General features: G+C 46.9%; 1 protein-coding gene across 1 annotated transcript; it reads left to right on the top strand.

Annotated features, from left to right (window-relative positions):
* The first annotated feature begins 4934 nt into the window (after positions 1-4934).
* Positions 4935-24972, top strand: PTH1R (parathyroid hormone 1 receptor). Its single transcript, XM_015408503.1, has 13 exons — positions 4935-5012; positions 11530-11635; positions 13716-13826; positions 17070-17194; positions 18384-18478; positions 19996-20188; positions 20618-20771; positions 21394-21454; positions 22656-22722; positions 23065-23159; positions 23451-23592; positions 23682-23723; positions 24586-24972. The coding sequence occupies exons 1-13, from the start codon at positions 4935-4937 to the stop codon at positions 24970-24972; spliced, it is 1656 nt and encodes a 551-aa protein (XP_015263989.1).
* The last annotated feature ends 29 nt before the right edge of the window (positions 24973-25001 follow it).

The raw sequence follows: 25001 nt of genomic DNA on the forward strand, positions 1-25001 counted from the left end.
TCTTAATGCTGCATATTTGTTCAACAGCCTTGCCACGTTGTTTAAACATTTTTTTTCTTGTATGGATGAAGGCAAGGTTTGTTTCATAGGTTTCACTGCACTGTGGATTAGGAGTCATTGGTAGGATTTTTTAGTTGGGAGGGGTTTCCTCTGCCAAGGAGAAAGTTCTGCCACCTTTTAGACTTAGCCAATAGCCTTGCTAATGACCTTCTATCATACTGATATTTAACGTGGACATGTGGTGGGAAGTTTAAGAAGAAGAAGTACAATGTCCTGAGATCCATTGGAGGAAGGGGATTATTATTGTTGTTGTTGTTATTATTATCATCATCAGGGCTATATTTGGACAGGAAGGCACAGGAATAGAGTTCCGGCTGGCTCCTGAGTTGGCCATGCCCAGCAGGAACTTATTAGCATAACAGGCCACACCCAACAGCAGAAACTCATTAGGTTTGGCTACAGTAGGCGTGTGTGGCCTAACATGCAAAGGAGTCCCTGCTACAAAAAAAAGCCCTGGGTTTTGACAACAAACAAGGAAAACAGAATAAGAAGCAAAAGGTGGGTGTGGCTGGATGACCACACTTCTAGTAACACGGGGCTGCGGCCTAATATGCTAATTAGCTGTGGTGTCAGGGTATGGCCTAAAATGCTAATGAGTTTCGGCTGTTGGGTGTGGCCTATTATGCTAATGAGTTCCTGCTGGCCTTTTTCTACAAAAAAAGCCCTGATCATCATCATCATTATCATCACTTCCTTTAGTACATAGCTGCCCTCCCGTCCACATACTGTCTTCACAACAGCCCTGCGAGGTAGAGTTAGGTTTACACTGGGATTTTATATCATATAATAAACTCCAGCAGTTTAGATTCATGGGTTCCCCCATCCTACCTGGCAGTCTTTTTTCTTTTCTTTTGTCTCAAGTCACAGCCAGGGGTCATTTCCTGCAGGAGCACACAGGAGCGGAGCTCCGGCAGTAAAGAGCCCAGGGGGTGGGCACATGGAACAAGCCCCTCCCCCTCCTACCAGCAACCCTCTGTCAGAGCAAGAAGCAGCCAGGTAAGTTGCAGAGCTCCCCCCCGGCCCTCAGGCCCAAAACAGTCCAGTGGCACCTTTAAGATCAAGTTTTGTTCAGGTACAAACTCTCCCTCCTCTGCGAGGACAGATCTGCAACAGGCGTGTCCGCCCCCCCCCCCCAATAGCTAGCAATCCAAAACAGTCCAGTGGAGCCTGAGCGGTGGGTGTTGCCTTCTGACACACTTCCGGTGATGTCAGGGGGTGTTGCCTATGCAAATAAATTATGCTAATGAGCTCCTGCGCCTCTTTTTCTACGAAATGACCCCTGGTCACAGCTGAATTGTGGCAACCTGGTGGAGTTTTCAAGGCAAGAGATGTTCAGAGGTGGGTTGCCATTGTCTGCCTTTGTGCAGAGACCCTGCTATTTCTTGGTGGTCTCCCATCCAGGGACTAACCAGGACCGACCCTGTTTAATCCCAGCACACTATCTTAAAAAGCAGATATAACATCCAGCTTTAAGGTCACACACGAATATGCCTTATACTGAATCAGACCATTGGTCCATCAGTGTCGGTACTGTGAACCTCAGACTGGCAACAGTTCTCCAGGGTCTCAGGCGGAGGTCTGTCTTATCACTTAGTCCCTGGTCCTTTAACTAGAGATGCAGGGAAGGCTCTTCCACTGAGTGTCCCCCTTCTAACTACAGTCCAATTAAAACTGTGCAGAATTTAGGAATCGCAGACTCTTGGCTCTTCTTTAGAGTTGCCAACTGCTTGGAGTAAAACATCATGTCCCTTTAACAGAGGTGTGTGCACGTGCATGTGTGTGTGTTAAGTGCCCTCAAGTAACTTCTGATTTACAATAATCCTACAAAAATGACCTGGAGAGCCCAGGCTAGCCTGAACTTGTTAGATCTCACAAGCTAAGCAGGGTTGACCCTGGTTAGCATTTGCAAGGGAGGTGACCAAGAAATACCAGGGTGGCTACGCAGAGGCAGGCAATGGCAGCCCACCTCTGAATCTCTCTTTCCTTGAAAACCCTAATGGGGTTGCCATAAGTCAGTCGTGGTGTGATGGCAGCAACAAATGAAAAATGATCTCCAAAATGTCACTATATATTGTCATTTTGGATTGTCTCATCATCGTAGGGTTTTCGAGGTAAGAGTTGGTCAGAGGGTGGGTGCATCTTTTAGTCTGGTGTCTCAGCTGTGACCACTGAGTGACTCCGCTAGGAGTTTAGCCTCTTGACAGGGTCTAAACTCCTTCCTGTATTGGTCTCAGCTTTGCTGACACACACAACCCCCCCCCCTTGCATTAAGGTGTGTGTCCAAGAGGGGGGAATGGAGGTTTCATGGGATGTTACTTAGCAGGTGATGTTCTCTGTGCCGACAAGCTTCAGCTGCCCATCCCCACGCATTAAGGCTCTAGTCAAGGTACAGGATATTTTTCTATAGGCCTCTTCACAACTCTCATTCCCTTTAGTCCGGTCAGAGAAAGCCCGCCCCAACCAAAGACCTCCCTGGGTGTATAGAAAAGGCTTGGGAGACATTCTCTGTGGCCACTAAGAGAGAAAGGATTTTTCACGCCACCCTGCAGGGAATAGAAACCTAAGAAAAGTAAATTAAGGCCCCGGTCATACGAGAGGTTTTGGGCCGGGAGAGGGACGGATCGGGGGCGGAGCAAATGGGCGCGATCCCACCGCAACATCTGGGAAGCGTTGCGCACCCGTCCCCGATCCGGCCCTTCCGCCCAAAACACGGAGCAAAAATGAACCACCTACCGAGGTGGTTCTTCTGGGACGGCCGTATCAAGGCCGGCCGTGTGATCGCCGGCGCATCCTTTCGCCAGCACATCCCTGGCTCCTGGCCAAACTGCGCATGCTCAGACATGCGCAGTTCGGCGGCCTCCCCCTCCTGACCGTCTTCCTCCCTGGCATCTGATCGTGCCGGGGAGCAACAGTGCCGCGGCTTAGGGGATCCGTGGGATCCCGCCGCGGCGTCTCTATTTTGGTGCAGCTCTAATTAGCCGCACTTTGGCCGGTGTTTTTCCTGCCGTGTGGCAGGGACCTAAATGACTCAGTAGTGGCTCTCAGGCCTGCCTACCAGCATAATTTCAGAAGAGTAGCCATGTTAGTTTGGAGTAGTAGAACGAACTTTGAGCCCAGTAGTAGCCTAACGACCAATAACATTTTTTCAGGGTTTAAGTTTTCATGAGTCAAAGTTCTGGCGGATCTATGGAAAAAGACAGTGCCTGACAAACTGAACTTTGACCCACAAAAGCTTATTGACTTGCTACTGGACTCAAATTTTATACAAGCATTGGTCTGCCACTGAGTTCCACTGTAGGTTAGGCTCAGGAGTCACTACTGTTTCACTCCTTGCATTTGTCCAGCAGGGGGGAGACAAAACCAGGTATCCATGTACCTCCAGAGTTCTTAATACAATCAGGAACTGATTGAAGGCAAATTGATCCACAGAAAAGGTAAGTTTGATGCTAGCTGTAGAAAAACAGTTACCAGGTCCCTTAATTTAGAACTGGCCTTGCTCAGGTTCTCTGGAGAGGCAGCAACCCCCCCCCCCATATGTGAATTATAGTCCTGAGCTGCGTCCACACGTGGCAGGATACTGGACTGTCAGAAGAAGAAGAGGAGGAGGAGGAGATTGGATTTCCAGTCTGCACTTCACTCAGACTCTCAGAGCGGCTTACAAACTCCTTTCCCTTCCCCTCCCCACAACAGACACCCTGTGAGGTAGGCGGGGCTGACAGAGCTCTTTCCAGAACTGCCCTTTCAAGAACAGCTCTGGCAGAACTATGGCTTGCCCAAGATCATCCAGCAGCTGCAAGTGGAGGAGTGGGAAATCAAACCCGGTTCTCCCAGATTAGAGTCCACGCACTTAGTCACTACACCAAACTTACTCTATAGCAGCAATGCACAACTGGATTTTCTTGTGCGGACAAGCTGATCCAGTTGCGAATGATTGCTATTGCACAACAGTCCTGGCGCAATAGCCGACCATATGCAGATGCAGTCCTGGGGCACGTAGCAAGACTTACTACAGATCCATTATTGTTGTGAAATCTGCATATTTCCATGATAAAGAGGTATGGGCCAGCATGATGTTGTGGTTAGAGTCCCAGACTAGGATCTGGGGGACCCCATGTTGAATCCCCACTCTGCCAGGGAAGCTTGCTGGGTGACCTTGTGCCAGTCACGCTGTCTCCATTCACTTACCTCACAGGTTTGTGATGAAGGCAAAATGGAGGACGGGAGAAGGAAGTAAGCTGCTTTGGGTCCCCACTGGGGAGAAACAGGTAGTACTAATGAAGAAAGTAAGTAAAAAAATATTAGAACCCCCCCCACATACAGACAGAAGACCCTGGCTAAGGAGTCAGTTACCAGAAGGTGAAATGTTTCATGACTGAAGAGTGCAAAGGGGGGGAAAGCAGTGATGAGATGATCTTGCCAAGGCATGGAAAATAAAGGGGAAAAATGTAGCACCTAGGGGTGATCTAACAAACCCGAGCTCTTCAGCTCTGGAGGGGAACAAGGAGCAGCAGGAGAAAGTCACCAGCGCTTCCCTGAACAAGCCGAAAACAGAAACAAAAGGACCAAACAGGAACGGGGATGCTGAACCATCACGAGGCGTCAATCTCGGGAACCATCTAGCTAAATGATTGCCTGCGGCTGACGTTGGTCAGTCTTTTGGGTGATATCTCCTGGCTGTGAAAGCTCCGACTTCTGGAGGAAACTGTTGAGAGAGGCCCGCTGGGAGATGACGAGCTCGGACACCCAGTACCTCCATCAGATGCATGCGGAGTTTGCATCGATGAGAGTGGAGTGAGTGCTTCTTAAGGGCTGGACTCAACTTGGCGTCATTAGAACTCGCTTCCACTTTGGATGGCACCAAAGCTGTGAGAACCATGGAGGTCTTGGGCCAGGCAGGAAGCGTGATGTCAGCTGCCCTCTGCTTCTCTCTTCTGAATTTGGTTGGTGCTTTGGTAAGTCCCTTTCTGGTTTGTGTTCTGTGGGCCAGTTTGCAGTCTTTGTGCCGCTGTTATGGTCCTATTGCAAATGTGGGGTGTTGGGAACCTGTCCTGCAAAAGCTTTGTCCCCCATGAACTTGTGCAAGAGCCTGGCTGTGTTCTGGTGCAAATCCCATGCATTTCAGTGGGTGGAAAAGAAAATCTTGACCAAGTGCAATTACTTTTGGTGTGCATGCTGTGTGATCCATGCTCATTGTCCTTAGTCCTATGCGAGAGGGACAGTTCCCCGTTCTCCAATCTCATGACCGAGCAGTGACTGAACAAGACAAATGAAAAACAAACAAACAAAGCCTTCCTCCTGGCTATGTTTCTCTCTCTCCAAAGCATCTGGACTGGCACAGAAAGTACTGGAATGTTTGACAACACGAGCAAGTCCTGAACAGTTCTGGAAAACACAATTAAGTTTCCCGGTCATTCCACAAGCCTGTTTTTCTTTTTCCAGAAAGGATGTATTTTTGAGGAAGGGGGTGGTAGTGGTGGTTCCATTGGAAATCTTTACATACCTGATGGGGTTCTGGAATTATTCATGCAACTAAAAAACCCATGGGAGACTTTCAGTTATATTTGGTCACCCATATAATAAAAATATTTTGACTGAACTGTGTGAGTGGGAGCTGGAATGAATACGGCGGTCTACTCACTCCTCACAATTCTTTCAAAACAGACTTTCCCCTGCTCTATGAAATATGCGCACAGACAATCATTTCTGAATTGGTGTTTTCTGTCTGCAGCCTTTCCTGGCACAGGGATTGCAATGTATTTGTGGACTTCTCTGGTCTGGAATGGCTTCCCCCAATAGTTTTAGCTGAGAAAACCGAAACACTGGAACATTCATTTGTGTACTTAGATCTTCCCCCTCTCTCTGGATGAATGGGGAATCTGACTAGTCTATTTTTTAATTTTATTCCAATGTCTGTACCATGCTTTCCTCCCACTGGTGACTCAGAGTGGCTTACAACAGCTTCTCTCTTCCTCCACTTTATCCTCACAACAACCCTGTAAGGTAGATCTGGCTGAGAGTATGTGAGTGGACAAAGGCGATCCAGCGAGCTTCTGTGGCAGAGTAGGGATTTGAACCTTAAATCTCCCAGAGCCTAGTAGGACACTCGAACCAATGCACCACATTGCTCTTTCAGGAACAATAGACCAGAGCACTTGTGCGTGTCTTCCAGAAGATGAGAATAAGCCGTTAGAACAAACGTTTATTTTGTCATATAAAACAGCAGTACTGAGATTCTTGTCAGATTTTTTTAAAAAAGCTACCCGAATGTAGGTGGCCGAGAAACAAAATTTTCCATTAGGACTTTTTCCTGCCTGGCCTTTAATGGGGTCTAATGCTTGTACAACATGTGTGGGCTTTAGAGATGCCAACCTCCAGGTGGTGGCTGGAGATCTCCCGCTATTACAACTGTTCTCCATGCGACAGAGATCAGTTCACCTGGAGAAAATGGCTGCTTTGGAAGGTGGACTCGATGGCATTGTGCCCCAATGAAGTCCCTTCACTCCCCAAATCCCACCCTCTCCAAGCTCCACCACCAAAATCTCCAGGTATTTCTCAACCCAGAGCTGGCAACCCCGGTGGGCTTGCATTAGGTTTGCCAGATATAGGTTGGAAAATACCTGGAGACTTTGGAGGTGGATCCGGGAGAGGGAGGGGTTTGGGGAGGGGAGGGGCCTCAGCATGGTACAACGTCATACAGTCCACCTTTCAAAGCGGCCATTTTCTCCAGGGGAGCTGATCTGTGTCAGCTGGAGATCAGTTGTAAAAGCGGGAGATCTCCAGGCCCCACCTGGAGGGTGGCAACCTTAGCTTGCATTGGCAAGTTGCTCTGATCCTGATTTATGGCTTGACCTGCCCACATCTGCCTTTGATGCTGAACTGCTGCTGGAAGATGCCGGCAGTTTATTGCTGTTTCCTCTCTGATGCTTGAAAGAGAGACGTCTGAGACTGGAGTAGACGGAAAACAAGGGAGGCAGTTTCCCGAACTGGGGAAACGAATACCGTATGGAAGAGAGAGAAGAATGACTGCTGGAGCCAGAATGGGAGTCAACAATTCCTAATTTAAAAAGGAGATAAAAACACACGCCCCAGCCAAGAAGGATATCCTCAAGTCAGAGTCATGCAAAAATGTACAGTAAAAAGACGAAGGCACAAGAAGAAGGGGGTGCAGATGGGCATATACTGCCGTGGATGGGCTTGAATGCAGAGCAGCCTTTGAGGACAGCACCCATTCTCCTTCCTCATGGTTCCCTTTGCTTGCCTTCTGTTCCTTGCACGCCTTAGCACAAGGCTGTCAAAAGCTGAGGGAGACAGGAGGGGACTTGTTCTCCGCCGGGTGGTCTGCACCTCCCAGGCAGAGAACTGGTAGGATAGTGACGACAGTAACAAGATGGTGTAGGAATCCTGAAGGCTGGCATAGAACCTTGATCTACATCACAGAAGAATCTTTTGTGCCTCTTTCCACCCCAGGAGCTGCAATGGAAGTCTTTTTAGGTGTCACAGTGCCAATCCTCCCTCTAGGCTGTGGAGTCTTGTGAGCAAAAAATCTACTTTGTGAGCTATGGGCAATAAAGTTGTGAGCGAGCAATTTGGCTACTGTATAAATTAGTTTACTCTGGAGCCATCCTTCCTGAGCGAAGACAAAAATGTGTGAGCCGGAGGCTAAAAAACTGTGAGCTAGCTCACACTAACTCGGCTTAGAGGGAACACTGCACAGTTCTAACCTCTGCTACCCTGCAAAGGTCATGCCAGTTTATTGTTTATTTATTTATATCATGAACCAAGCAGGTGTAGCACTTAGTGTTGGGCTAGGATCCAAGAGACCCCAGTTCTAGTCCTCATTCTGATTCAGAAGCTCGCTGGGTGACCCTGGCCAGTCTCACACTCTTAGTCTAACCTTCCCTGCAGGGTTGTTGTGAAGATAAAATGGAGAAGCAGAGGACTCTGCAAGCTGCTTTAGGTCCACTCCCCACTGGGGAGAAAGGCGGAGTATAAATGAAGTAATTAAATAAATAAAAGTTTGAGACAGTTGGGCATCACGGTGATTTAAAGCCCCAAATCACCTCTGGAAGATTAGTAATCCAGTCCTCAGCAGTCAGTGGGCTTGGAAGGCTGCGACTCTGTCTGAACTCTCCCTGGTATCTAAACTGAGGCGATTGTACTTTGTTCACATTAGGAAAAGACAACAGTCACTGGAAAAGACAATAACTCTAAGAAAAGTTGAAGGCAGCAGGAAAAGAGGCAGACCCAGCAAGAGATAGGTTGACTCAATATAGCAAGCCACGGCCTTTAGTCTGCAAGACCTGAGCAAATCTGTTAGCAGTACATTTTGGAGGACATTAGTTCATAGTAAAGGTAAAGGTTTCCCTTGCTTGAAAGTCAGTCAAATCCAACTCTAAGGGGCAGTGTTCATCTCCGTTTCCAAGCTGAAGAGCCAGCGCTGTCCGAAGACATTTCAGTGGTCATGTGGCCGGCATGACTAAACACCAAGGCGCACGGAATGTTGTTACCTTCCCACCGAAGCGGTACCTATTTATTTACTAGCAATTTCTTGTTTTTGAACTGCTAGGTTGGCAGGAGCTGGGGCCAGAGATGGGAGCACTAGGGTCTCGAACTGCCGAGCGACAGACCTTTCAGTCTGCAGCTTCAGCATCTTAACCTCTGAGCCACCGCAGCCCCTCATTAATTCACAGGGTCACCTTAAGTCAGAAGGGACTTGACAGCACTTAGCACATGTAACTGTGGTCACGGTTGCCCTGTTAGTCCCAAGCAATACCCCCTCCACCATTCCGATTTCAGCCTGGGTCTCCAGATTTAGCCCAGACAGGAAACTGTCACAGCACTCTTATGTCCTCTGGCTCAAACCTTCTACCGGGGCTGCAGGAAATTTGTGCAGAGACTGAATGAAGAAGGGGAGACTCTATTGCTCTCAGCCGAGAAGTGAAGGCAAAAGCTGGGGACTGTGTTCTGCCAGCAGGATGGTTTCCTGTATGTGGTGCTGAAAGAGGAAGATGGTGCGTATTTAGAAACTTCAGCCGGGACTCATCTTTCCATCATGTCTGCATATGATCTATGCTGGTGCAACATTTGTTAGCCAGTTCCAGTTATTAACAAACATGGAAATGACTTTTATTCTGACACACACATTTTGATTAAAAATAATAATAAACCAGACTCTTGTGACACCAGAAAGACTAACAAGTAGGTCCTCCTTAGGCAGGCATTTATATATGAGGTTATGAAGAAAATAAGATTTAAACAGCAGAGTCAAAGAGGCATGCAAGGCAGGAAATAAAAGGTGAGATGTAAAATTCAAACGTAATGAAGAAAAGTACGGAGACCATTCACAAGGATAATAATGGGGGAATAACGTAATTTCCTTAGTTTTGCTAAGCCAGTTAGCACTTGTAATGACTGAGGAACTTCTTGACAAATCCTAATTCAGCAGGCTCCCTTTTACTACAGAACGGTGACTTTTAGGTAAACAAGATTCTAAACGCCTAGCTCATATTTCTGTAATGACTGAGGAATCCCCCGTCTTTGGGAAATGGTATCAAACGTCTTGACAAATCCTAATTCAGCAGTCTCTCTTTTACTACAGAACGGTGACTTTTAGGTCAACAAGATTCTAAACGCCTAGCTCATATTTCACTGTACAGTTTTTAAAACTCCTTTCTGGTTCTGCACATTTGAATCTCCCAAGGATCCCCTCTCCAGTGTTTTGCACAATGGTATATGTGAGCTTCCAAAGACAGTCTGTTCTCACAACTAACCCCATTTTGTGTTACTACTAGATGCTTATGGTAATTTCTTCTCCTGCTAAACAGTGCCAACTGCTGGTGAATGTTTGCTTTACCACCACATGGAGCTTGTCTATTTCAAACCTCTGCTGGGGAAGAATTTGGTTATTCAGCTGTTCCTTGCTAGTTTTTACTGTAATGAATTTTTAATGTCCAGTTCATAAATGGACTAATTCATATAAGTTCTATAAAAAGGACTCTCTAGGGAAAAGAGAAAGATCCAACATGAGACGGATCAACTCAGTAAAGGAAGCCACGGCCCTCAGTTTGCAAGACTTGAGTAAGGATTATAATAGTAGGATGCTTTGGAGGTCATGAATTCATAGGTTCGTCATAAGTTGGAAGCGACTTGATGGCACATAACACCCAAGGTTATATCTTGGTCTTGGAAACCCTATCAAATGACACCGCAATAGAAACACTTAAAATGTAAAACCAGCATTTGGCTTGCATTGTCCCTGATTAGATCACACTTCTGGCGGGCCATGTTCCCTTTCTCTCCGATGCCCGCCACAGTGATGGAAATTTCATTATTGAGCACACTTGAAACATTCTGTGCAGATTGGCAATTTAATTGCAGCTGTCGATGTCTGGGCTGGTTTTCATTGTCTCTTGATGTCCTGTTTTATCTCTTGGAGCTGCCCCCATTTCCTGATGATGATATTTACAAGGGAAATTAGCCTGTCCCTGGGAGAAGCTAAGCCATCTCCTAGCCTTCGGACATGGTTTATGAGCATCTGATGCTGCCAAGAGGACCTGTATACCTGGGCCAAGCATTAAAGGGTCCCTTGCTGGGTTACCATTCCGTCTCAATTTCCGCTCTGATGGCTCGGCTGTTATCTGTTCCTCCCGACACATTTCTGCCCATTTAATGTTTTGCTATACTGATGTATCTGCAAACACGCCCGCAAATGATGTGCTGTATATCACTGCACAAATATGCAGCAGTGCCTCAAAGGTCCTGCACAATCTGTGATCTACTAAGTCAAAGGGAGCCAGTCCGCTACCGTATAAAGTAGACAATAAATCTTCTTGTTTTGCATCTTGCCTGGGACTGTCAAAAAGAAGTCACTTGCGGAGCACAATATATGGCCTAAGGACTGTGTTCAGTTTGGGGCATGACAAGTCGGGCAGTCCTAACATAATTATTTCAGTACTGTAGTTAACTAAAGCCAAAACTCAAGAGGGGGGGTGTCCTCCTGGAGCATCAAAATGGTTGTGCTGGGGTCTGGGGATCATGGGGCCTACATAGACAGAAGCCAGGTGAGACAGGAACTGTAGGAAGCAAGAGAACTGGGCAAGATGGAGTGAAAAAGCAGGCTAGATCCAACCCAGGGCTTCACAGTCCAGGAGGGTGCTCTGATTTCTCCAGGAACTCTTTCCAGTCAGCTAGACTTACCACATGCACTTCTCAAACAGTTGCTCAAAAAAGCCCAGGAAGGGCCAGAACATTTAGTTGTATACCTATATATTTAGCTATATACATAGATAGGTAACATTTAGCTACATATATAGAAAAACAACTAAATGTTCTGACCGTGGGGTATTTGCCCTGTTGCTGAATTATTTGCACTGCTACTATAGGGGCAAGTCTTGGATCTTACAGACCGCCCACTTCAGTTCCCACTGCCTCCTCCCCTGAGCCTGATCCCCTCTTTTTCTCCTCTGGCAGGTGGACACAGATGATGTGCTGACCAAAGAAGAGCAGATTTATTTGCTAGACAAAGCAAAAGCAATATGTCACAGGGAGATGAATGTGCAGCAGGGGAGAGTGAAAGGTACCTGGTTTCCCTGTGTTTCTAGCACTTGGAATGGAAACAAAGATTTAAGGAAAAACAATGCAAAAAGATCCATTTTGCTGTGAAATGTGTTTACATAGAACAAAGAAAAAACGTGGGCCTAGTTAAACATCCCCCGACCCGCTGAAAGCAGAAAGTGATCTTGGGATGCCCATCTCCCTTCCCTCTCAGTTTGTTGTGTTTGTAATCTCTGAACTGTGGGCTACAATACACGAATTGTCCATCCTTAAAACGGAAGGCAGTTTTGAGCTCAAAGTCCTGATCCACTGAGGAAGCGGCCTCTTGCAGTGAGCTCCCCCTCACTGGCAATCTTTAAGCAGCGGCTGGACAAACACTTGTCAGGGATGCTCTAGGCCAGGGGTGTCAAACATAAAGCCCAGCGGCTGGAACCAGCCCGTCCAGGGCTCTTATGCAGCCCGCGAGCAACTAGTGCAAGGGAGGGAACAGGAGACTGCTCAGGGGGGAGTGGACGGAGGCACTCCGATCGTGGCTTCGGTATGGCAGAACAACCTCATCTGCAGTAGTCAAATGGTGTGGGGGCACCTGCCTAGTGCTGCACCACTGGCTTTCCAGTCCAGCCATCTGGGTTTTCCTTTGTATTGAATCTCTGTATTGGGTGTGATTTGATCATTCCATCATTCCCAAATTTTTCAGAGATACAGCAAAAGTACCAGCTTGCTAAGGAGAACTGTCCAGCACAGGGACTCATGCAGAGGCACTGGGCGCGAGTTCCTCTGAGAACTGGTGCCGGTTTCTTGTCGCATGCTCCAAAACTGATTCTAAAGTTATTGTAATTTTAATTCTGAGAGAAAACGCTTACCTCGGTTACCTGACATTTGAGAGGTGCTGCTGTATGGTATTTCCTGTCACTCACCCATCTCGTGAGATGGTATAACAGAATCTTCTAATGTATACCTCACTATCCTGCCTGCACATTTGTTTTTGTTTATATCCTCCTTTCCAATGATCTCCCAAAGTGACTTTCATCAATAAAGAGAGATGGGCTACCGTCTAAAGAAACACAAGAGAAGGGCAATGGAAGGGAAATATAAAGGAGAGACTAGATTTGAGTCTGATAGACCTTAGAAATCAACATAATTTTGAGGGTATAACCTTTCAAGAGTCAAAGCTCACTTCATTGGTCTCTAAGGTGCTACTGGATTCTCATCTAATTCTATAGCAGGCCAACATGGCCGCCCTGTGAAACTATAAATGAGAGAGATTGGTTTGGTATACTATTGGGCTAGCGGGTATTCCTTTTCTGGCAGTTGTGCTTAGATGGCAGTGGTGTGCCTATGAGCACATAACCTGCAGGATTTCCTGATTGTGTGAAGAGACCCATCTGTGCATAAGCCCTACACAGAGGAATGTGGTGTGGTGTGGGGCAGAGCTTGCCACCACAATTCTGCTCCTCTTCTATGTGTATTCTTAACCTACCCACAGGCAATGTTCCCTCTAAGCTGAGTTAGTGTGAGCTAGCTCACACTAACTCAGCTTAGAGGGAACACTGCCCACAGGGTATCTCAAAGGGCTCTTCCCAAACCTTCAATGTCCAGTAGTAGTAACTGATAACCAGCTCATCACAATAGCATACTATTAAAATAGAGAGCCAGTTTGGTGTAGTGGTTAAGTGCACGGACTCTAATCTGGGAGAACTGGGTTTGATTCCCCACTCCTCCACTTGCACCTGGCTGAATGACATTTGGCAAGCCATAGTTCTGATAAGAGCTGTTCTTGAAAAAGAGCAGTTTCTGGCAAGAGCTTTCTCAGCCCTACCTACCTACCTCACAGGGTGTCTGTTGTGGGGAGGGGAAGGGAAAGGAGTTTGTAAGCCGCTCTGAGACACCTTTGGGTAGTGAAGGGCGGGGTATAAATCCAATCTCTTCTTCTACTAGAGAGAAATTGTGGGAAGGGATGGAATGTGTTAAACACCCAAAGACCCAAATGAATACCCCCTAATGTCTGAACACCCCTTAAATCCCTGTTTCATTAACTGTGGATGTCTTTCTCTGATCAACTCTGCTGTACAAAATACTGAGAGTTGTCATTTCTTTGTTAGATGGGAATTGCTTGCCTGAGTGGGACGGAATCATTTGCTGGCCAGAGAGCTTCCCAAACGAACTGGTGGCAGTCCCGTGTCCAGACTACGTCTATGACTTCAACCACAATGGTACGCATACTCTCTCAGCCATTACTGCACACTCCTGATATTTGGGGAGTTTATCAGATGGCAAGAATCTGGCCAACCAGGTTTTCACCTCATGATCTCGGAATGGTGATAGAATTGCCAGGTGTCCCATGGGAACATCTCATAAGTCGCAGCCAACTTATGGCACCCCCCTTAGGGTTTTCAAGGCAAGAGACATTCAGAGGTGGTTTGCCATTGTCTGTGTAGCGACCCTGGACTTCCTTGGTGATCTCCCATCCAAGTACTAAGCAGGGCCGCCCCATCTTAGCTTCTGTGATCTGATAAGATAGGGCTAGCCTAGGCTATCCAGGTCCTCATAACTAACATAGAACAAACATCAGGCATTGATTTCAAAGCCCTGCATGTCTAAAGCATTAGTCTGATTCATCTGAGAACACTTGCAATTAGTGGGATCCATGCTTGGTGGCAGTTTCGCTACAGAGTGGCATGGTGGAGAAGACAGTGACTTCCAATATTTGACACCGAACTCCTGTCATGTTAGCTAAACATGAGACTTCTGTTCCGTGGGTTGAGTAAACTGCATCTAAATGCTGCTTCTCTAAGAACCCACCAAATTCTTGGCCACATTCAAATACCTCGTTGTGGCTTCTAGCCAATCATTTGGAAGAGAGAAGAGGTTCACAGAAGGCAGAAGGGTGGGATTTAGACTGGTGAAGCAGGTTAAGATTTATCTCAACAAAGAAGCAGGGAAGAAAATAAGGGTACAAAATTCCCTGGGCTAAGGTTGCTCTGGAGAACTGAGATTTTCATCTGTAAGATCTTTCAGGGTATGTCATTTCTCACACCATCTGTACTGGTAGAGGAGTTGTGGCTGGACCTGAAGAGCCTCAGGTTAGCCCCTAAGGGTTGCCACCCTTCAGGTGGGGCCTGGCGATCTCCCAGAATGATGTATGATCTCTAGACGACAGAGATTCCTCTTCCTGGACAAGATGGCTGTTTTGGAAGGTGGACTCTATAGCGTTATACCCTGCAGAGGTCCTCCCCTTCCCAAACTGTGCCCTCCGCAGGCTCCACCCCCAAATCTCCAGGAATATCCCAACTCAGAGCTGGAAACTCTACCTAAAATAGAGGCCAACTGTCACCAGAACCTTTAGGGGAAAAGACAGACAGGCATTTTAAATTGCAAGCAGAACTCGTTTTGACACATCCTTGCTGGATTCCAAGGCATTGTTTTCCAGGGTAGGGCTATTTTGGAAGCGTCTTGTTCTCCATGTTTACTTGGATAAAGACACATATGTCCAACTCACTTCCACTCCACATAGGATGTCTGTCTCTCTTAATCTATTATCTGAATCTAAGAAGCCTTCAGGTTCCTGTTCCTTAACAGAGCCACCTTTTCCAAAAATTCCTTGGTTCAGAGCAATGACAATTAAACAGGCTTTAAGCTGGTTTTCCTTAGACAAGTAGACAATTGAATCATGAGGCTGGCCTGGCTTGTTGGGAAGCCAAGGTGGCAATTTCTTAGAAGTCTTCGTCTTGGCAGTTTCTTAGTCTTGGAAGTCTGAAGCTTTGCCCTGGAAACTATCCCTCGTCCCATTGTGTGAGGGCTGACAGTGGTTCAAAACAGATGAGAAACTGGGTGATCCAGAGGTCATTTCGGGGGGATCGCGGGGGATCGCAGTTCCCCCGGGTGAGGTACGGGGGGCGGGGCACATGACGAAGGCTTGTCCAGTAACGTTTCATTTTATACTGCCTGTCCGTCAAGGAGAGAAGGGTGGCATACATGATGGGTCTTCCTTCTGTTTTATCTTTACAGTAACACCATGAGGTAGGTTAGGCTGAGGGAGAGTGATTCGCCCCAGGCTATCCTGTGAGTGAGGGGTTTTTCTGTTTGCATGGGCTCACTGATTGAAACACGCACACCCTGCACTTTGATGACAGCGCAGGGGTGTCACTTCTGAGCTGCAAAACCAAAAGGGAGGGGAAGAGTTTTCCTTCCTTCATGTCTCGACTCTGATAGGAACTGGTACCCAGTGCAGCTTCTGTCCATGATCCTCAGTATTCTTAAAATATAAACTGTGTAGGGCCACAGTTTGGACTGAGTACAGGGTGGTGGAGGCCTTTTGTCAAGCATATTTTTGTCATTTGTCCAGTAATGTTTCATTTTGCACTGCCTGTCCGTCAAGGAGGGAAGGGTGGCATACATGATGGCTCTCCCGTCTGTTTTATCTTTACAGTAACACCGTGAGGTAGGTTAGGCTGAGGGAGAGTGATTCGCCCCAGGCTATCCTGTGAGTGAGGGGTTTTTCTGTTTGCATGGGCTCACTGATTGAAACACGCACACCCTGCACTTTGATGACAGCGCAGGGGTGTCACTTCTGAGCTGCAAAACCAAAAGGGAGGGGAAGAGTTTTCCTTCCTTCATGTCTCGACTCTGATAGGAACTGGTACCCAGTGCAGCTTCTGTTAGGATTAGATCACACATCTCCCAGTATCTCATCTATTGTGGCATTATGTTGTTGGTAGGGATGCCATGAATTTTACAGTGAATGTGTCTGACAGTTGAACTTACTATGTTTGGCAGTGGCTATCAGATGAAAGCCAATTGCTAGGTCTGTTCATTCCATCACCAGTGACTCAAAAACCTGTCAAACAGGTTTGTAATTTTTTAAAACTATGCATGTGCAAAAAGGATACCAGTCCAAACAGACTCTCAGTTATTTGCATTGCTGAGGACTACTTAAATAAACACCAAATGGTAGGATTTTTTTAAGCACAGCATTTATTCATGACTGATTTGTATGATGAGTGACTGACTTAACTGTCTGTTAAACAACTGCCTGTCGAGCAGAACAGTGGCACAGCAGGGGGGTAGCAGAACTCATTTGGGCAGTGAGAGAACAACATACATACACAAAAAGCCAGCTGTGCTGATAGGAAGCAACCTGCAGTTGCTTCCTGTCAGTGAAGCAATCTGTTGAACAGCCACGGACCAGTCAATGAACAGTAGAACAGTTTGTTGAAAAACTGACTCCCTGTTCACAACTGGCAAACAGGACGTGATCTAAACGGGCAGGTGTTCAATTATCCCTTGGTATTACCCAAAGAAAGCAGCACATGCAAAGAAGTACTCTTTCATTTGATATTTACATATTCCAAAACTGGGGCCATTGGCATGGGTGTGTGTGAAGTGCTGACTGCATCTTCTGGCAACTCCTCCTTGTTGGGTTTTGCTTGTTGAACTCTGCTTGCCCCTTCTTTCAGGTCATGCCTACCGATACTGTGATGTGGATGGGAACTGGCACTTGGTACCCAACGTGAACAAGACATGGGCCAATTACACAGAATGTGCCATGTTCTTTGCACCAGAACAACAGAAGAAAGAGAAGGTTGACTTATTTAATACAATGAGTGAGGGAAAGGGAAGGAGGGGGGGAATCAGAGAAGAAAATAGAGGCTGGTGGGTTTTAAAGAGGCAGGGGTCATACCTCTGTGGTAAACCACATCCTGTGCAAACAAAGGTCCCAGGTTCTGTCCCTAGCATTTGAAGGATCTCAAGTACCAGATATTGCATAAGACGCTTCTCTGCCTGAGATCTTGAGATCCAGTCACAACTAGTTGGACCAAAGTTCTGACTTCAGTATAAAGTCTGGTCAAATAGCCTTCCCACAGGTTTCTAGACCTTGTTGAGAAAGACCTTATTTGCCATAAGTGAACAAACTCTTCTAACAGCTAGCACCACTAGAGGTCAGAATGCAGTTGAACATAACTATGTTTTTTAGGAAAAACTCTTTCTGAATTTCCCTTTTGGTTCTTACCTCAGTTCCTTTCTGAACTCCTGGGGACAATGCCTGCCTTCAAAAGCGAAGAACAAAACAAAGACAGAGAAAGGCATTTTCTTAACTTCCCTTCATTCTTTAACACAAACCAAATTTAGGGAAACAATGCCTGCATTGCAATAAAACACTCGGAACCCTCCCTCCCAACAATATTTTGTAATTGGCTAAAACCACGTGGCTGCCATTTTGTGACCAGCCTCAGCAGCCATTTTATGGTGTGTCACCCACTTCCCTCGCCCAGCATTCACAAACTGCTTGCAAAGCACTGAGAAAGGAACCTATGGAAAGAAAGGTTGAAAGAACAAAAGACGTTTCACCTGGAAAATAAGAAACAGGGTGATCATTTTCTAGTGTACAGAAATTGAGAACCATAAGGAAGCCGATGCGATAGGGAGTGATGATAAGGCACTCAGTGTGGCACACTCAGGAGCTGAGCAACCTATGTATTATATCAGTTGCAGACTCCATACTGTATTTAGAGACTGTCTCATGAAGAGGACATTGTAGCAGTCCAAACGTAAGGTTACTAAAACACACTTTCCTGAGGTAATCAGGGTAGGGAATTTCTAGGACATGGTTACCAAATAGGCTGGATATGGGCCTGTAAGGAGATTGTGGAGCTTCCTTTTTTGAGAGGTGTTCAATCAGGGTAGAGGATAGAAGTGTAACACAAGTTGTTAGTAGGCAGGTCTTGAAGAGGCCTTCAATACAGGAACTTATCTCTTTTTCCCCCACCTAGGAAGTGTTTGACCGTCTGCACATCATATATACCGTTGGCTACTCCATCTCCCTCACCTCCCTTGTGGTTGCCATGTTCATCCTTTGCTATTTCAAGTAAGGAGGGGGGGGAAAATTTACTGCATTCAGATCCTGCCCGATCCCTCTTTAGCCAGAGAGAACCCTTCCACAGCTGACTGACAAAGGAATTCTTCTGCAAAAGAAGATGAGCTGGGGCTCCAAATCTGCACGGAGGTCACATTCTCTGGCTTGGAAACTCCACCACTGAATCCCAGATGCATGGGATCAGGTAGCAGTGTACTTAGTGTTAAGGAAAGGCACTCTGCACATGCTTAGTGGAACTCTTGCCTTATTATGTCACAGATCTGATTTGCAGCATGGGGAAAAAAGAGTTCTGGGCTGTAGAGACCCTTGGCTGCCACTAGGTCCTTATGCCTGGCAAAGCACGAGGGGAGAGACTATTAATAACTACATACATGTATCATATATATTTATTTATTTAATTAGAATTTTAGGCCGCCCTTCCCTGCAAGCAGGGCTCAGGGTGGCTTACAACGAAGGCGAATACAATCAATAAAGTTAAACCAACAATAAAATACATATATCAACGAATAAAACAATCCAGTCCAAGATGGCAGAAAAATTTCAGCTTCCACAAGCCTCCTAAGGGGGTTACAGAGGATGGAGGGTGTGAGAGTGCCAGACTACTACATGCTGTCCCATCGCTGTCCTCAACCAAATGCCTGGCAAGAGCATCTCTGCATTACATGCCATGCGGAATGGACTCAGGGCCATTTTGGGGCAGGAACACACAGGAACGGAGTTCCAGCTGGCTTCAGAGTTGGCCACACCCACTACAGCCAAAATGTCTGCATGCGTGGCTACAGAGGGAAGGCCTGGAGAGCGACACCCCCCCCCCCAGCGACTTCAAGGCCGGCGGGCCAGGGGGGGTCCTGGAAGGATCGGGGAGGCATTTAAATGCCTCCCCCAGCCTGTCCAAGGGCCGGCTTGCCCGTGCTCCCTGCAGCCACGGGGCACCCAGGCAAGCCAAGGGAAGGCATGGGGGTGTGGCCTGATATGCTAATGAGCTGTGCTGTCAGGGTGTGGCCTGTTATGCTAATGAGTTCCTGCTGGGCTTTTTCTACAAAAAAAAGCCCTGGGAACGGTAACAAATCTCGCAGGGCACGGATGTTCTCCAGCAAAGAGTTCTGCCAGGCAGGGGCCCAGGGCTAAAAAATGCCCTGGCCCTGGTTAAGGACAGCCAGATCTCTCTTGGGCTGGAGACTACCAGGAGGTTCTTACTTCCCGAGTGTAGTGCTCTTTTGGGGACATACTGAGTGAGGCGGTATATATTTTTGCACTGCATATAGGTTTGGGGTAGATTCCGTTTTGCAAGACACATGGCGATAGGCTGATCTGTGGTCACTGCAGAGGTTAAAGTGATGTATATTTCTTTACCAGTACTGTTTCTGCCTCGGGGGACTTGAAGCAGAAGACAGGAGGTAACACCTCACCATTTTTTAAATTGGTACTCCTAACTGGCCTCTACCTGCTTACTTGTACCCCATCATCATTGTGCCCTTTTCTCCTGCATGGGTAACGGGTGTCTTCAGGCGACTCCACTGCACTCGGAATTACATCCATCTCCACCTCTTTGCCTCCTTCATCTGTCGAGCAACGAGCATCTTTGTGAAGGACGTGGTGCTCTATTCGAGCCCCCTCCCAGAGGGACCAGAAAAAGTACATGCCGAAGACTGGAATGCTGAGGCGCTCAGCCTCTTTTGGGGACCTAGGAAGACCCAGCTGGTGAGCCCCAATGCACAGACAGCAGTCCTTTTAACCCAGCATCTAACTTGTAGAACTGAGAAAGGCTTGGCTTTAAATCTTCACAGACAATATGCCTCAGGGATTTTTTTAAAGATAGCAATAAGAACGTGTTGCATCAGGACAGACTTCCCATCTCCTCCTGTAGCCCACTGTGTTTCCCCAAATGTTGCTTGTGGGGTTCAGGGATCTCCACAAAAAAACCACAATGTTATAAAAGATCTGAGTTCAAATCTCCACTTTGACTTTACTGGGTGATCTCAGGCCGGTCAGTCTTCCTTAGCCTAACCTACCTCACAGTGTTGTTGTGGGGGTAAAATGAGGACAGGAGAATCATATACACTGTTCCAGGCTTATTAGGATGGGATAAAAATCCTCTGGACAGCCTTGTATCTTTCTCCATCCCTTCAGGCAGGCTGCAAGTTGGCTGTAACCATATTCCTCTATTTCTTGGCTACCAACCACTACTGGATCCTGGTTGAAGGTCTCTACCTCCACAGTTTGATCTTCATGGCTTTCCTCTCAAACAAAAGCTACTTGTGGGCCCTCACCCTCATTGGCTGGGGTAAGCACAGTCCAGTTCATGTTCTTTCTGTTCTGACAATAATCTGTATGGGGATCTTCAGCCAGGACTAGAAACTTTACCTCAGGTCCATGTCAGGTAGGCACTGAGGGTCAGACCCCTACTTCTGTATTTGAAATGGCCTTGCCACAGTATTTAGAAGAGGACGAGGAGATTGGATTTATACCCCTCCGTTCACTACCCAAGGGAGTCTCAGAGAGGCTTACAAACTCCTTTCCCTTCCCCTCCCCACAACAGACACCCTGTGAGGTAGGTGGGGTTGAGAGAGCTCTTGACAGAAACTGCTCTTTTTCAAGAACAGCTGTGCCAGGACTATGGCTTGCTCAAGGTCATCCAGCAGGTGCAAGTGGAGGAGTGGGGAATCAAACCCGGTTCTCCCAGATTAGAGTCCACACACTTAACCACTACACCAAACTGGTTTAGCATTCCCTCTCCCACACTTGCCTATAGTTGCTCTGGCATGGGGAATGTGGGGAACAGTATAGCACATGAAGTCATTGTGTATTGCTGGCTTGACACTTTCTCCTATTGTCCCATTAAGATCTCATTGGAAACCCAGATATCTTTCTGCTTTTCTCCCCCCCCCCTTTTTTTCTCCCTTGAGGGGTGCCTGCTGTCTTCGTGTCAATATGGGCCAGCGTAAGAGCCTCTCTGGCAGATACACAGTATGTACTCTGCTCTTCAGGGGCATTTTGGAAAATTTGGAACAAGTTTGTAAACTGATAGGATGAGTCAAGGAGAAGCACGTGAGCCAACCGGCCATCCCCACCTTGAGACAAACTTCTGTGGTTCTCAAAAAGTCCCTCATGTAATGTTGGAAGCATAAAAAGACCAGCTGGTTATTTTAATATTCTCCCCCCCAAAAAAACAACCACCACCACCATGATTTGCTTATTACCAAGTTGTGTTGTGTGTTAAGTGCCATCAGGTTGCTTCTGACTTATGGAGATACTATGAATTAATGGCCTCCAAAACATATTCTCGTTAACAACCTTGCTTAGGTCTTGCAAACTGAGGGCCAGGGCTTCCTTGACTGAATCAATCCCTCTCATGTTGAGCCTTCCTCAAGATAGATGCTCCATTTTTCATCAGGGTTGACAATAAAATCTGCAAAAACATTTCTAACAGTGCCACCCCTAAGCATGGTTACAACATTCTAACTAGGGTTGCCAACTCTAGATTAGGACATTCCTGGAGATTTTTTGGGGGGGGAGCCTGGCGATGGTAGGGTTTGGGGGAGAGGACCTCAGAGGAGTACAGTGCTACAGAGTCCACCCTTCAAAGCAGCCATTTTCTCCAAGGGAACTGATTTCCATTGTCTGGAGATCAGTTGTGATTCTGGGGGAACCGCCAGTCTCCACCTGGAGGTTGGCAACCCTAAACCCACAGCTCAGTATCACAGCAGGGTATAACTATGCTGAGAGCCACACTGTAACACCAAGAGATAAATCCAAACCTTTCATTTCTGTAAAGCGTGAAGGCTGAAATAGTGTCATCTCTGAATCGGGAAGTGACTGGGTTCAAAATCTGGTTTGAACTCACTAGTAGGGGGCCTTAGATAAGGCACTCCTCAGGTCTCCCATCCTTCCATGCTGGTAAAATAATATGTGAAATATCTGGAACTCTCTAAGGTGCGATATAAATGCTAACCCTCCTTATGGCTTGTATAATTCAGCTATCCCCAAACCCAGAACCATGCTGTTGGCCAACCGTAGTCTCCAGTAGGTAGCAAAGTAACCTAGAAGTTGTGCTTTGTTGAGATTCATTAAAGGAACAGGGCACATTGAAACTGAGTTTCAAAGAGGTGAAGCGCAGGATGGCGCATGGTCATAGCCCTTTCGGTTTACTACAGATTCTTTTCACCAGGTGCTGGGACCTGAGTGCGGGACACATGAAATGGATCTACCAAACCCCAATCTTGGCAGCGATTGTGGTAAGGTGTGCAAAGAAAGTCTGGGAACAGGAGAGAAAATAGCCCCCAAAGGCCACACAAAGGGGAGGGTACTTTCCAAAAGGCATCTGCAACAGCCACAGCCGACTGCCCACATCTGCCTTGCTTTGGTGCCAGCTATAACCAGAATTTTATAGTGAAACTCACTTGAAACCCCAATTTGATAAGACACCAAGGAAGGACGGAAAGAATTGGTGGTGGTGGGGGGAATGCTTGCTCTAGGTCACCGGCACTGAAGTACGAAATAAGAGTTGTTTCAAAATGGCACTTATTTTGAAACTTTTAAAAGGACAAAACAGTACTTGTTGTTGTTATTGCTGACAGGTCAATTTCTTCCTCTTCCTCAACATTGTGAGAGTCCTTGCCTCCAAACTGTGGGAAACCAATACAGGAACATTAGACCCCCGCCAACAGTATGGGTATGTGGGTCTCAACATCTATGGCTGCGCCATCTTTACTGCTTCAGTGAAGATGATTTCTCCTCATGTAAGCTCTCTTTGCGCAACTTTTGTAAACCAGATGAGGTGGAATGTTTTCAGTAGAGTACTCTGCTGTGTCTTTTCTCCTCCTTACTAATCTCCCATTATCATCCCACTGCCCAAATTCTCTGTAAGCTTCTAGTTATCATGGACTATGACCTCCTCTTATTGTTCCTTGTGTTGTAGTTAAGGGACCACTAAGAGCTGGCATACTTTCCCCCCTCTCTTCAGGAAGCTTCTGAAATCCACTCTGGTCCTGATGCCCCTCTTTGGCGTCCATTACATGGTGTTCATGGCCATACCTTACACAGATGTCTCCAGCACTCTCTGGCAGATTCAGATGCACTATGAGATGTTCTTCAATTCTTTACAGGTGAGTCTTATGTGGCTGTGAGATTCAGCTTTGATCTACTTCTACTGTTACTGTTCTTTAAGCTATGGATCTCTCTCCTCTCCCGGCAGGGTTTCTTTGTGGCTTTTATTTACTGCTTTTGCAACGGCGAGGTACGTGTTCACGTCTCTGAGGGGACTCATCGTCACGTAGGATTTCTGCAGCACCATATAGATCATTTCTCTCCACACAAAGATGCGTGTGCTTCTATAGGATTATATATATAATCCAAATCTCTGATTTAAATGGCCTTCTGGTTGTAGTTACATAATAGTGAGTGATGTTGCTTGTCAGGGCAGCCAAAAGTCAATCTAGGCCTTCCAAGATTCCGTCTGCCCTGCCCCATCCAACGCAAACATTGTCAGGGAATAAACACTTGTCCCACTTCACAAGTTCTCAGGGTATCCAGAACACCCAGAATTCTGTCCTCCTTTCCCCCCAGTATCCTTTCTCCTCGTTAGCTACATCACATTCTGTGTTTAAACATACTTGCACAGAAACAGGTACAGGAGCTAAAGATCCCTCAGCTGTGCCTCACATTCCGTCGTTTATATCCCTGTACACTGGCAGATTTCCCTCATGTAATTTGCATTTCTCACCTTATGAGGCACGGAAAGCCACTGGGGAGCTGTTCAGGGTACAGACAGCCTCCCACCTAAGCAATCTCAATTTATACCTGCCTTGAATTTTAGGATAACTTTTTAATGGGAACAAAGCTAGGAGGAAGAGGCCAAAAGGAAGGTGGACATTAGAAACAGGGAATGAGACACTGATTTGTGAGCTGTTTTGACCAGTTGCTGGGCCCAAAACTGGCCACCATCTTGTCCAATAAAACGAGTCAAGCAGCAACCTTTGGCATCTGAGGTGCCTCTTGACTCCTGCTTCATTTTGCCGCCACAAACAGGGCGTCACCTCTAGGATTATCACATGTGGTCCAAAAGTTGTGGTGTTTTGATGGTCTGTCTCCATCCCCAGGTACAAGCAGAAGTTAAAAAAGCCCGTTTCCGGAGAAACCTGGTACTAGACATCAAGCAGAAGACCAGAGTGACCAGCACAGGGGGCAGCTGCTATTACGGTGGGCTTGTGTCCCACGTCACCAACAGCGTGAGTCTGAGTATGGCTGGCTGGGGGACAGCCTCAGCAACAGCAGTAGCCTTACCTTTGGGTGCCAAGAACTGGCTGCTACACCTTACCCCTGCTGCTACAGTGGAATACATGCATGGTTGCCCTACACTGCCCAGGAGTCCCAGCCAAGAGATTACACAGAAAGCCTTTGAGGAGAACCTAAAAGCGTTAAGGGGGTCCTTTGAATCAGAGGGAAGCCACTCCGGTTTCAAAAAAGAGGCAGAGACCATGTTGTGAAAGAGCACAGAAAATTAAAAACTGGATGC

This window comes from Gekko japonicus, unplaced genomic scaffold (genome assembly GCF_001447785.1).
Source record: "Gekko japonicus isolate JY-2015 unplaced genomic scaffold, Gekko_japonicus_V1.1 scaffold1039, whole genome shotgun sequence".
Taxonomy (NCBI): domain Eukaryota; kingdom Metazoa; phylum Chordata; class Lepidosauria; order Squamata; family Gekkonidae; genus Gekko; species Gekko japonicus.